We start from the raw sequence: 15,101 nt of genomic DNA, 5'->3' as shown, positions 1-15,101 counted from the left end.
CAAGTATAGTTTTGGGTATACTATATTGGTACAAGTTATCCCCCGTGTGGTGACAGTGTGAACTTACCAAAGATATGAAAAATACCAAAATTAACCACTTAATTACTTGCAAACTGAAAGTAGACATAACTAGTTAAGATATAATTTCGCTATACTTAAGCCACAAAGAACAAAGTTTATTTTTTTAGGATATCACATTTCGTTTGACTTATTAATAACATTCCTTCAATATTTGGCGACAATCTAAATTAGAATCATTCAGAATCTATAATTACGTATATCAATACCGGGATAAATTTATAGGGATATGGCGTTGAGAATATTGATAAATAACATTAACCACAAAAATATATATCACAGGCAAATAAATCCAGACGAAACTCACGGTAAATCAAACTAGACATTGATAACTCAGAACCTCAGGACCTAACCTAAGAAAATTAGTTACAGAAATACAGTCAGTAATGTAGATCAATCACGGCAGATATACATGAAACAAAAACATGAAAAGTAGATATCCAAGAGCTTGAAAAAAAAATATAATCAAAATATATAAGCAATCCCTTTTAGTTTCACACACACTATACTAACCTTTAACTACTATATTACAAGGTGGTCGGACAAGTGGTGATCCCATGATTCACAGTATTAAGCAATTGGTGGATTACCCTTCCCCTTTAGCAGGATAATAGCCCACAAACGTAGAATAATAAACACAAATTAACTCATAAAACAGTAAAATATAGTTTAAGTCTCACATTACTATCGTACTAAACAGTAAAGTCAGTCAAATTTGTATTCACATATTCAGACTAATTCAAATAATCAGTCAATTTTCAACCGAAGATATACAATAACTTATTATTCTTAAGGACTATACCTGGAGTGTAGCTGTTGTCAAAAATAATTCCCCTTAAAACCGGAATATGTTTTGTTGTCACCTTTTCACACATGCCTTTGTATTCATTCTTTTACAGATAAAGAAAATTGTCACGTATTGATATCAGTAAATTAAATATAAAACCTGTAAACAAAACAAGTCATCATTTATGTAAACAATGTTGGGTCCTGAGGTGTGTTGGATGAAGTTGCAAGATGAGAAGTAGAATGGGGTAGAAGGGAGTAAAATTGAGGAGGCGAGAGTGAGGAGGAGTACAGTGATGGGGAGGAGTGAGGAGTTGTGTGATGGGTAGGAGTGAGGAGTAATGTGGTGGAGATGATGGTCAAAGTGGAGCTGTGAAAAATACAAAAAAAAAGTATCAGTTGAAAAAAAAACTTGCATTTCTGTGGTCATAAATTTCCCTTGCAAAGTCGATTTTTTCCCCCTAAACCAACATTCAGTCAAGATGAATTAGTCGAATTTCCTGAAAAACGAGGATTTAATATGTAGATAAAATACCAAGAAAGAGAGATAGAGATATGTACAAGCATATGAGTATTATAAGTAGGAGACGTATGATCATACATAAACATATAAAATATACATAAACGGAAGATTATGCACTTAACAAACATACATAGACTCAAAGACTGTAAATATATACTAAAATATAAAGGTAGATTGTAAGAATATACTGTACATGCAAAATCATATATAAATGCTAAAACAAAGAAAATAGTTTTTGCTAATACTGTACTTAGAAATACACAAATAGAAAAAAAATACACAGATATGAGAGTTATAATGTATAATCGTTCATACATAGAGATAATGAACAAACAAAACTTATTTACCTAACCTAACCTAACCTGACCTAACCTGACCTCAGTTGGTGAAGCCTTTTTATAATTAACTCACATAGCAAAAAACACAACACTGAACATTATTTGTAGCAGACGTGTATCAACTCTGCCACGGGTTCTTGTAAACAACACTCTACACAAAATTATGAGCACTTTTTATACAGTGACCAAAACAGTGACAGTGACCAGGACAGTGACGGCGATCAGGAAAGCGATAGGAACCAAGATAATGACAGTGACCAAGACAGTAACGAAGACAGTGACGGGATTCAAGACAGTATAGCGGCCAAGGAACAAGACCATTTAAAGAAGAAGAGATATATTGCTTCTCTCTTTCTCTCACGCCTACAGTTCACCTACCGTGTGCCTCTGCTCTTCACGTACCAGTAACCAAACACTTCTCTCGCTTTACCGCATTACTTGTATAATATCTAACCCTTACTAATTTCGACTGGCATTCTACTCTTAAATTACGTTCATTATATTTTCGCTGTGAAATGATGGTTTACGAAATTAAAATGGAATAATTTTTACTATGCTATCTTATCTTTTTTCCAGATTTGAAAGCCTCTTGTTTATGTCATTTGCATTTGTTTTAATATTTTATAAAATATTTTTGAATATGGTAAAATTTATCGAGGCGACATTTTATATATATAATCGATTTACGTGTCAGAATAAATTTAAATAACTTCTATCACTAATTCACTTGTTTTGCTGTCCTGTTTCCCATGGAGTGAAATATTTTCCCAGACGTCGGAGGCTGCTTGTAATTGGTCACGGTGGTTCGTTCTGGCTCGTGGTTGGTTGAAGCTTAATCGATTAAGAGCTAAACAGCCAACCAGAGTCGCTTATTTCCTGTGGGCGGAGTGTGTTGCATCCTAAGTTTCCTGTGAATCCTAGGTCGCTCGAAGGCTGGTGACGCTCTGGATCAATAATATAAACCAATGGGAAGGGCTTGCGAGGGTAGTAACGCAGTTTTGATTGGTAGGAAATCCATGACGTCAGAGTCACGATAACTGGTACTGGAATGAGCGCCTCTGGATGGTGTTTGGGTGGAAGGGGTCAGGTGGGACTGTCAGCCGGGGGAGGTATAAGGGAGATGAAGAGCCGGGAACCAATATGTCTGCTGTCAGGGCCACTCGGCACTACAATCAGGACGCGCTCTCTCATTGGTGGGCAGGCCGACCCTCCAGCACCCTCGGCAAGTGCACCAGTCGGGCGAGAAATAGATTCGCCGGTATACATCACCGCCATTAAGAGCACTGTCAATTCCAGGAGAGCGGGGGACCCCGTGGCCGAGTCAGAATTTCAATTTTTAGCCCGTGAGCGTCAGTCTTTCCTGACAGAGGACAAAAAGTGGAGGTTGAGAGGCAGCATGGCGGAGGCGTTGGTCGGGTCGGTGGCACCAGTACCTCGCCAGGTCGGCTGTGGTCAGGTCGCACCCCCGTCGCAGGTCACACCGCCCTACGCCGAGTTCTTTACCTCCCTGCCCCAGAGTCACACGCCCCCGGGCCAGTACTCCCACGTCTATACCCACCACCCCCAGCAGCAGCAGCAGCAGCAACAGCAACACCAGCAGCAGCAGGGGCGAGGAGACCTGGGCAGCAACAGCCCCCCTAACAACGTAGGCACTTGTCTGAGCCAGCTGGGGCACGTGGTCAGCCAGGTGGTCAATGCCCCAGTCCAGCTAGGTGACTACGGCAACGCCTTTACAGCTGGTGTCGCGGCGGTGCAGGTGACGGCAGGTGGTGCTGTCCCCGTCAACAACATTAACACCAGCACTAGCAACACCAGCACTAACAGCAGTAACAGCGTCAGCAGGCAGGTCAACAGCAGCATGCAGCAGCAGCAGACCGCCTACTGCGAGGACGAAGAGCTCCCCTCCTGTGCCTTCGCCCACCCACACCTACATGGCCTCCCCTTCCTAGTGCACGGTGAGTGTCTTGTCCTCTTCCAGTACCACCCATGTTGTGTTCTTACCGTATATATATATATATATATATATATATATATATATATATATATATATATATATATATATATATATATATATATATATATATATATATATATATATAAAGAGAGAGGGGGAAGGGGGGGTAGGTAATCCCATCTGTTCAACATTAAAAGCCAGGACATCAGCAACTGTCCAGCCATTTTGTTGTTGTTTTGGTGTTGCCTTGGCATTACCTTGATGCTCCTTGTATACTGTTCAGCAGCCATGACTCTCACGTATCTTCTGACTCCCTCTCAACACTCCACTAAATATCAAGATTCTCCTGAAATTTCCCTAACACTTTGCAGCTCCTCTCTTGGCACAACCCGGGCCTTCCTCTAACTTCCTAACGTTTTCTTGGCACTTTCTTACCATCTTCAGCTGTCACTATCCACGACACAGAAACTCTTTTGACACTGTCTTTTGACCTCCTTGGAATTTTCCTGACATTTTCTTGACATCTGGTTCTCGTGACATATTGAAACAATATTCCCACGACATTATCTCACTCGTACTTCCTGACACTACTTAACAGACATGTGTTAACTGATATTCCTCTAACAATGTCCTAATGCTTTTCTAACACTACTCCAACTTGTCTTGATGTTACCCCGACATTCACTCATAATTCCCCGGCATTTCTAATGATTGTTTTCAATTACCTCAGATAATAATTATTTTTTTTTACATAAACATCGTTATACTTTATCACACAAGCCGTAACAGAGACAAAAAAAACAGAATAATGGTAAAATATAAAAGGTAACTCAACTGTACAAGTATTTCATGTTTCCGCTTAGATGGTCAACACCATTCACCAAGTTTTAATTTCTACACATCGTTTAGATATACAAAATACCTGTAAACTGACGTGAATTATGGTAAAATTTCTTGTTGTCTTAGTGTACATAGTGTCTCAACAGCCAGGAATCTCAAGCACTTAGTAATAAATTAGTTTCTACGGTAGATAAGGAATCATTAAAAATACCCAAAAGATGCCTCTCTCTCTCTCTCTCTCTCTCTCTCTCTCTCTCTCTCTCTCTCTCAATTTCATCTCTAAAAAAGGATAAACTTCCTTCTGTAATTTTTAATAGTTGTTTTGTGAATGAATCTGCTGAAGCACAGAAATACATATACATAACAAAAACTTAATATTCTTAAGAAAGATGGTCGGTTTATTTTTTGTTATTGTTATAAAGTGTTAATGTTCTTCAGTAGCTTAGGCATTTGAAGAACAGATCACTCAGTTTGGTTCTACACGAAACTACTGTACAATCGAATGACATGAGCAAAGGCAATTAAATAAATGATTGTGTTTTTTTTTATATTAATGCTATGATATAATTTTGTTAGGTATCGAACCCTTTCGTCATGTTTCACGCACTTGCCATTTTATTCTGCCTACCGCCAGACGATTTTATTAAGCTTAGGGTCACCTCCCACTATGATGGGTTAAATACATATTCTAGGTTAGCTTATACGAACACTATTCTTAAGTTTTAAAGCCCAGTTAAGTCCTTTCAGTAAATTATGGCATCAGTATGTATTAATGATTTATCTCTGTTACTATACATGTACAGGTATATGTTGGCTGGATACGATTTCTATTCTCCATTTTATGGGATATATGTATTACCATTATTATTATTAGTAGTAGTAGTAGAATTAAACAAAAAAATAGTAGTAGAAGTACAAAAAGGTAGTAGTAGTAGTAGAATTAGAATTAGTAGTAGTAGTTATAGTAGTAGTAGTTATAGTAGTAGTAGTATCATCATACCAAACTTTACCGATGTTTATCTTATTTTTCTATTTTTACGAACTTCCATCGAAGAGACGAATGTTAAGAACCAAAAGACAATATGAAACAGTTTCTACAAGCAAGCGAACTGGCTTAATAACTAAAGCAGATAAATTTTTGCTGACCAAATTATCAAAGGTCAAAGTTCAGGGGTCAATAATGAAAACAACATAATTTAGGCACAAAACCCTCCAGATCTCACATTTGGTAAAGTGTTTCTGGCGCAATGATGGTTAGCTTAAGTTAGGTTAGGTTAGGTTAGGACAATCTTACTGTAATAGGCCTATTGATGATATTTCCATTAATATTTTGATACATGTCTCATATTCATATACCTGTACCTGTATATATAAATAAATCAATTAGAGTTAACATTGATTTTGTTTTCATAACAGATATTTACCTGCAAACGAGATGCCAACATCAGATAAATACCAATTTATCGACCATTAATTAATGTATCCAAATTACTGACTAAAACATATAATGATAATGATATTAATGGAGGATAATCATAAGGTTAAATATTAATCTTAAAGTTAAATTTTGATCTTAAGGTTAGATATTAAAACAACACCTAGAGTCTTGCAACACTGAGAAATTTTCCCAGAGATAAGTGTTGACTGTATATGTTAAAACTGACTCTATTTCCTTTTACACATCCATCGTAATATTAGTGAAATGTTACCTAAATTAGTGTAAGAAAGGTTAGGGTAATAATCATTATCTTACTGTATATTTATAGGATTACTCCAGCTCAAAATTGGGGGAAAATAAGAAATACAGTATATAAAAATTATTGGTATATAGCAAATATCCATAAAATTTACGAAATATACATAGTAGTAGTCGTAGTAGTAGTAGTCGTAGAAGTAAATTAGTAGTAGATCAGTAGTAGATTAGTAGTAACAGAAGTAGTAGTTGTTTCATCAACATCCTAAGTTTCAAATTAGTTAATATTCACGGTATGGAAATGTTTTATCAATACTAGTTTATTACATCTCTAATGACTACAAAAATGTTACATGTGGAAGCGATAGTCCATAGCTCATGTTTAGGTCAGTGCGAGATATTGTCAGGGCTAAATAGAACCTGAATTATGGATAGCAATGTCCGAAGATTTATACAACTTAAATAGTTTATTATTATTATTATTATTATTATTATTATTATTATTATTATTATTATTATTATTATTATTATTATTATTATTATTATTATTATTATTGTTTCACCAGTACGCTATTTTTTAAGTCTTTTGGTATTTTACTTTTATTCTTCGACACTTATTATTTTATGTGACCATTTAAGTGAATTTAACCTTCAGTATACTGTACACAGAACTCAACACCATTACTGATTTGTTCTCTTTTGGCCCCTAGGCGTTTATTTGTATCGTCCCTTCCTGCTCCTAAATGGTTATTAAAGTTATTTATTATTTGTGAGGAGTTAGAGTGTGTAGTGCTGTTGTTGATAATGTTATAATGCTAGTTTACTCATTTACCAGTTTAGTAATAAAACTAGTCACGAATAATTTAGAATTACGGGTAATACATCTATGGTTTCAAACTAATTTCGGTGAGACAAATCATTTCTATATTAGTTCGGTTTAATCACTGATCATGCTGGCAGCTACAATGGCTTATAGAGCAAGATTTCAAACTGTTAGTCGTTATAAAATTAATTACAGAAAGTCGCTTTATATGTAATTATCAAAAAGCCTCTTGTCCTCAGTAACGCATTGTTACAATAAATGATTATGATTATGCAGGTGGATCTATGCTTGAATGGGCCTTTAAGTAAATACCTTGTCAGCCAGTGTAGTTTGTTTCACATCTAGCACCTCTGGGGAAACTGTATGAGGGTTAAGATCACCTTATAGCTAACAGCTCCCTTGTCACATCTTCATTGTGATGGTTTTCATGAGTGACTGTGTTTCTGTTTTTCCTGTGTAAGGAGATAACTCAACACCGAAAAACATAATATAATTTCGGGGTATTTTTTTGTGTGTGTTGGCACCAAAATGTCAACAGTTCGGTTCCTCTTCTGGAGTGAACCTCACAATTTCTCAGCTGCAGAAATAACTTGAGTCAAGGATGGAGTAATTGGTCTCTCCTGCATAGGTGCATAGCCGCTGACTTTCTAGTACCAAGTGGTAAATCGAGAACCAGGTATTGTACTAGTCTTCTGATGCTGTGTGGTGAGCCTAGCCGTGTTCGATACCAGAAGCCTTGTTGTACGGGAGACAGCTGTTGATTTTGTGCATTACTCATCAGTACCCATATGATAAACCGTTCACAGCAGGAATCGGGTTACTCGATACTTTAGTTTATTAATGCAATCGATTATTTACGTCATAACATGATTAATTTTATACATTATAAATACACTTTTGTAATCTTTGTCATTATTTTATGCATTTAAAAGCTTCACCGGCCAAGAAGTTTCAGCACTATACACCACGTATGATGCAAGCTTCAGGGATGTTCTTTTTTATCTTCGGTTTGTTAGTAACATGTTCAGCTGCATCTCTCTAAGCATTCAAGCAGTAATTAACCAACATCTTATTAGACTTTGTGGCGTTACTACATATCGTCCTTATCCGTCTGGTTTATAAGCTGTGGCGTGCAATATTAAGACTATACCTTATACTTTGACAAATATTACTTAGCTTATGTTCAACGGTTTTTATTCGAATATCTGATAATAACTAACGGTTCCTTTGTTTGACCTTTTTCTTGAATTACCCCAACCTACCCTGACACATGCTGACCTAACATCATATCTGGCGCGTCTATCAAATAGCCTCTGCGTCCTGTGTCAATCCCCAAATGGAATGAGTAATTCTTCTTAATTACCCATGAGTTCATTATTCTTAGTGATTTGCCATTCGCGTCCACCCAGGAAGTAAATTTACACTAACATTACGTAAATCAAATACCGCTAACGACCGGCATTTGGCGAATAACCACATTTATGGTCCCAAAAACCCCCTTACTGAGATTTTGAAGATGTCGTTAATAACTAGAGTAATTTCCATTCCAACCTAGCCTGACCCATCCTGATCCCAGTTAACCTTTAATATCAAACCATGCAAACCCGTGACCTAATTAATGTAGCTTATTCTTACGTTTAGTATAGATCAATGACTTTCTTGTTCCTCTCGGTGAAAAAAAAGAAGAGGTGAACTTGGCGGGCGTGGCAGGTTGGGTCAAGATGGAGGTTGCGCGCCCAGATCAATAACACGTCTTCTGCTATCCAAAATGGCGAATGAGAGAGCCACAGTCTAGCTCTCTTTATGCAGGGGCTAGGACATATTACCAGAACTGATGTTTGGGATATTTGGACATTATCGTTGTGTCTTTATTCTTATCTAAGTCTTCTTCCTTGCCATTTTGATCATCTCTATCCGTTTGTGCATTTGATATCTTCTATTTAAAATATAAGCAATGTGTATGACAAAAATTATCTGTTTCTTTGTTACTGCCGTTATTAGGCAAAACACACATACACATTTTTCCTTCATTCATTGTCCTTCATATATCCTTACTGCTGTACAACTTGTGTTTCCTTATGAACCTCTCCTTCCACAACATGGCCCTTATTTACTTTAATATTCTACTCAGGCAAGTTAGCATCACCCATTAGGATAAAATCCCTCCCCAGAATCACTCGACGCCTTGTTTTGCTCAATAATTCCGCTGCACATTGACATCTTTACCTCCTTTGTTATAATTATCCCTGTACATATCTCAATCTACATAATATTGTTTTTCTTAACGCTATTCTGTGGTACAATTCGTCACTTATCGTTCCATATGCTAAAAAAAATCCACTACCATATAACTGAAACTGTCCTTCCTATTCCTCCACTTCGTCTGTATTCAAGTTAATATCAATTTCTCCCAGTATCTCTAATTGCTTTATTTTATATTTATTCACATTCACTATAAACATCTTCAACATTCTTCTGAACTCACTGAATCACTACCATTTTACATTGTACATCATTATTCAACATACTTACACACTTCTCTTAGTCACGCTTCTTTTCACCATAGCAACAGCACACATCCTTAATCAATGTAATCCCAGTTCACCTAACACACTCTTCGTTCTCTCTATAAAAAAAAATCTAGATAATTTCCTATGTACCTTAAACATTTTTCAATAGTTTTCACATCGTTTTATTCTATTTAATCTATCATTATGTTTGTACTAAATCCAGAATCTTGATCCACACTTCCTCTTTCTTTTCTAAACCCACACTTTTGTTTTCTCCAAATACAGTCACCTATTTTGTTACAATTTTCTGGATGTTTTTCTGCTTTATGTAATTTCGTTATTGTAATCGACAGACGTATTCCTCTGTATTTTTTTATAGTCATTCATATTTTTTTTTTATAAGAGGAGACTATACATGTTGATTGCTATTTATCTGTAACCATTTTCTGTCACACTTTCCAGTAAACTTTTGTCATCTGTAGAAATATTTGCGCTCTCTCCCTTTCACTCTCATTTTTCTACAATATATCCGTTTCCATATTTTATCTTGTTTTTGTTTTTCAGCCTTTATAATTCCCTCTAGGACACCTTCTTATTTTTCTCTATAAACTTGTGACAACCTCTGCCCCATCTTTCATCTTTAAACCTGTACTCTAAATAGGACCATATATATTATAGAGAACAACTAAAAACTATGGAAAGTAACTTTTTTTTTATGGGTTAATATATTTGTCTTGAAGTAAAATGGATGTTATAACTAAATTAACTTTGGAAATATGCGGTAAAACAATACAACAGGGCGACCTATTATAGCAATCCCTTGAGAGTAATTGGAATCCGGTGCAAGACTAAAAAAAAAATGCTGTTTTTTCCATTACGTGCGCCATATTAACGTAATCGATCTGACGCTCCGCCGAATGAAAACATAATATATATATATATATGATGACTACCATATTTAAGTAACTATATCTTTATATATCTTACTTTTTTTTACCAGGAGTAACTCGGTGTTGATTTGTTTCTCTCCGCCTGAGCGCGCTTGAGTATTCCCGTAAACAGTATAATGTTAGGGAAAAGCGGCGATTTTTTTATGTTTCTCCACCGGAATCCTATTATTCTCGAGGTAAGAAATAACTTTCCTTGTAGGATTTTTTTTTGTAGGATTGTTATAGTAGGTGCGACCCTGTTGAAGTACCTCACATTTTCTACTTGCTGTACATACAAAATTCCCCGTACAGTACATACAAAAAAATATATACTGTATATTTACGGATGGAATGGAAAATAATTATCACGTTCATTACAAAATAAGTTTACATATTAAGCCGATTAACATGGTGTTAAAATATGTAATGTTGATATTCTAACTTCTAACAATGATTAAAGATGTTAAATTCGACAATTGTTAAGATATTGTACGAAGTTAGATGCTAATATTTCCTACAGTCGGTATTATCGAGCTATAAACACTCCTACTGAAATCTCGCTGAAATTCGGTCCCGTACAGTGATATGCCCGCTTGTTTGAGTTATATCTCTGTATTCCTGGTTTATATATTCACTTGATCTGATAACTGTTTCTCGATAATCTGCAAAGTAAGTTTCGCTGGACTTCGTATTTCTGCCTTAACTTTTTCCGCAACTTCATTCCAACAAGAGCACGTGACCCTAACTAACCTTTGTTGACCCACAGGTGATGATGGTGAGGACGAGTACTACACGACGGGGTCTCCGTATCGTGTACAACGTCACGCCGCCAACATCAGGGAGAGAAAACGCATGCTCAGGTGAGTACACTGACCCCAACAAATGACCCCGTCTATCTGTTGACCCCCACCTGTTGACCTCGTCTAATTGTTAACCCTGTCTACCTGTTAACTCACCTGTTGACCCTGTCTATCTGTTGACTCCCACCTGTTCACCCGGTATACCTGTTGACCTCTACCTGTTGACCCCCGTCTACCCGTTGAATCTTTCCTCCATGTTGACCCCCAACTTTGTTGACATCGACCTCGTTTTGACCCTAGCCTCTCTGTTGATTAACCTCATCCGTAACGTAAGTAATAAGAATTTTTTTAGTAATATCCTTTGATTTTATTAATGGTCAACATCACATAACATTCCTCTGTAGCGATAAATTGTTTTGTCCTTTGCATCAACAGACAAAAGTAAAAACTACCATGTAAATTATTTATGAGAAAAATGTAAATATAATATACCACGAAATACACACCCAGGCTATTATTGATTTTTATAATTGTCTCTATCCTCCTCCTGCCATCCCTCATTACTAGTTGTTATAATACTAGTCCGGACTCCTCCCCCAGCAGTATAAACTCAGCCTTCGAGGAGCTGCGTACACACGTGCCAACTTTCCCCTACGAGAAGCGGCTCAGCAAGATTGACACCCTGCGCCTGGCCATTGCTTACATCGCCCTCCTGCGGGAGCTCCTAACCTCCGACCTTGATCCAGTCACTCACATTGAGAAGGGACTCCGAGGGGAACTGTCCTCAGACCAGTGTCACATGTGGAACACCAGCGGTCAGTACCACTGCCGTGTTACTTTACTTTGTGTTATAGTACCTGTTTATCTTCATTTGTCTCTGTCTTCACCAATCAATCAATTTCTCGGACCACAATCCCTTTTCTCACACCCACGAAAGTTGTTATTGGAACATCAATGACTAAGTGACTTTCTCCCTCTCTCTTATAATATCACATGGATAGGAATGGAGGATAGACGCGTGCAAGTTAAGAGCTCTTAGGCTACTTCTGCTCATTGTACAGTCTCTCTCTATCTCACTTGCTCAACAAACTAACAAGCTCCAATATTCTCCCTCCCACAGACTTGACGGCCCGCCTCTCCTGGATCAACTGGGAGAACCTAGGAGTGAGCCCCAGCCGACGATCCATCTTCTCCTCCATCTCGCTTACCTCAGAATCCCTCAACAATTGATCACAATGATTGAGGGGAGGGAAGATAAAGGTCAGGCGTCACAACATGGCGAAGAGACTTGTATGAAACGTCCAAACGATCAAACGGTGTAAAACGGAAGAGAGAAGATATACCTTGGCCGTCATACAGGAGATAGGACTTTTACATTTTATGTTACGTAAAGTTGGGAAGCTTTACTCTTGGCCTTAACTAAGAGTGACAACACCTCTCCTTGGCGTCATATCGAGAGGACAAAAATACAGGTGTCACATTATGGTCGTTTAGCTGAGGGGATGGGTGAAATCTCCCAGCCGTTGCGTAACACAAAGGAAGCAACATGTTCATTGTTGACATTACAAGTGCTGTCGAGACGTGTACTGTATTTTCACTTGATGTCTTGCAAGATTTATGGACGCCTGAAGTGAAGAAATTTTTGAAAACTATACAAATTGTTTAGGCAACGGTAAAAAGTGACGTAAATATCAATTTGGTTTATAAAGGTGTTAAGAATTCAGAAATATGGTTGAATGTGCTGTTTAAAAGTCAACTTTATCTACACAAACGTAAATTAATACTGGAAATACGGCGACAGGAACTATATACCCCCATTTGTCCGTTTAGTTTATATAGTAAATTATTAATAACAATGGCAAAGAAACGTACTAAAGAAGTTAGTTTTGTTTATATTTGTGAAAGAATTGTAACCAAACTAATTTAGATGTATGACGAAAAGTTCTTACAATACTGCCACAACTTTTATCCGTTCAAACCGAAGGCAGTAAAAGTAAAATACATATATTTAATACAGATTAAACCGCTGTGTGATTCCTGCAGTGAACTAACTTCTTTGGGACGTGCAAAATCAACAAGTGATTAGTTTATTTTTACCTGAATGTGTAAATATTTATGTTATATATCAGTGAATACTTTTAAGTTGCTCTCCTCTTGAAGCTTCCTGTCATAAATGTGTATCAAGATATGGCATTTATCCCACTAAACATACGTCCTCCATCATGAAGTAATTTGTCTCATTGAATTTGGTAGCTAGCAAAGGTGTGCAACAAGGGGTAAAGGAGAGTGGTGGATGACGTGTTTATCTTGGAATCACAGTTTCGTATCAAGATGAGAAACTTCTACAAAATAATATTGAACTTAATACGATCCCAACTTTATAGCAAGATTTGAAATTCCCCCCAGATAATAGAAATATTGACAAAATACGGAGAAAATTGCCTTGTTTAACTAATGATCTCAGTTTTGTTACCGAGCTCAGAAACTTACCCCGATACACGTTACTTAATGATTTAACACACTGATACATAACACAGGTGAAATTCCAACATCAGAAGTGGGAATTCCAAGACAAACTCACCTGTTATTTACTAATCTAAATTAACAACTGAATATATTTGTGCTCCAGTGAATTTAAATGCTTCAACTGCCAAGGTCATTAAATGTCTTAGTGTTTACGCTTAAACATCACCTCCTGAGAGTTAATAAACATGTCCTTAAAATTCAGGGCACTTAAGAATTCGTACTTCATCACACCTTTTGTAAATTCATATTCAGAATACAACAAAGACAAAAGTAAGTCCTATGAGAAAAAAACATGACTTCTACATAATATAAAACTGTGTCGGTATTTATAGTCATAACTGTTATTAATACCAAAGATTATGTCTAGTCACAGTGTAATAGTTGTATGTTATTTATATAATATTCTTAAATGTGATAACTAGAGTATAATTCTGTATGCCATAGATGAGTTGTATAGATCTATTTCTAACTTGTTGTATGTAATAAATCAAATTAGTGATGCGAGAGTTTTATTTATCTTTATCTTACTTTAAAATCATTTCGTATGTATGTATGATAATAATAATAATAATAATAATAATAATAATAATAATAATAATAATAATAATAATAATAATAATAATAATAATAATAATAATAATAATAATAATTACTAATGGTTTATTGAAAATACAGTAGCCAAAGTTGAAAATATACAAGTGTCTGTATGTAATAATAATACTTAACGGTTAATCGTAAAGAAAAACACAAGAGCTAAAGGCTGAAAGAGTATATTGAACAAAAATTATATAAATTACATAACTAAGATGATAATTGGAAGCAACTTAACAGTGCTGCTTAGCTGGACCATAATCCGTGATATTAACTATTTAGTGTATTATATTAAGGAAGAAAGAGGTGATCCTCTGTGTGATATTTCGGTAATACCAAATCTGATGAGTGATGAGCTTACCAAGAATGCGTTTCTCCATTGCCTTCGTGAAGTTATGCAGGTGTTTGTGTAGCCATGTACACTTGTGTGTGTGTGTGTGTGTGTGTGTGTGTGTGTGTGTGTAGACGACCTCACCCTTGTCGCTCACAGTGAACACGACCTTCAGGAAATCCTGAACGCCTACGCAGATGCGTATGCACACTTCGGCTTTAAGGTGAATGTACGTAAGACTCAGATTCTCTTCCAGCCTGCCCCCTGGTTCAGCCACACCTCCACCATCCATCCAGCTTAACGGTACTACCCTCTCTAAAGTTACCCACTTCCGGTATCTCGGCTCCCACCTGTCCACCACTGCGGACATCTTAAGCCT

General features: G+C 36.6%; 1 protein-coding gene across 1 annotated transcript; it reads left to right on the top strand.

The window, feature by feature from the left end:
* The first annotated feature begins 2,845 nt into the window (after positions 1 to 2,845).
* On the top strand, positions 2,846 to 14,299 carry LOC121853817. The gene is made up of 4 exons (XM_042348193.1): positions 2,846 to 3,680; positions 11,241 to 11,334; positions 11,875 to 12,089; positions 12,395 to 14,299. The coding sequence occupies exons 1-4, from the start codon at positions 2,846 to 2,848 to the stop codon at positions 12,502 to 12,504; spliced, it is 1,254 nt and encodes a 417-aa protein (XP_042204127.1). The 3' UTR covers positions 12,505 to 14,299.
* The last annotated feature ends 802 nt before the right edge of the window (positions 14,300 to 15,101 follow it).

The sequence above is a fragment of the Homarus americanus genome, unplaced genomic scaffold (assembly GCF_018991925.1).
Source record: "Homarus americanus isolate GMGI-L3 unplaced genomic scaffold, GMGI_Hamer_2.0 scaffold18703, whole genome shotgun sequence".
Lineage (NCBI taxonomy): Eukaryota > Metazoa > Arthropoda > Malacostraca > Decapoda > Nephropidae > Homarus > Homarus americanus.
This window is presented reverse-complemented; position numbering and strand designations above follow the sequence as displayed.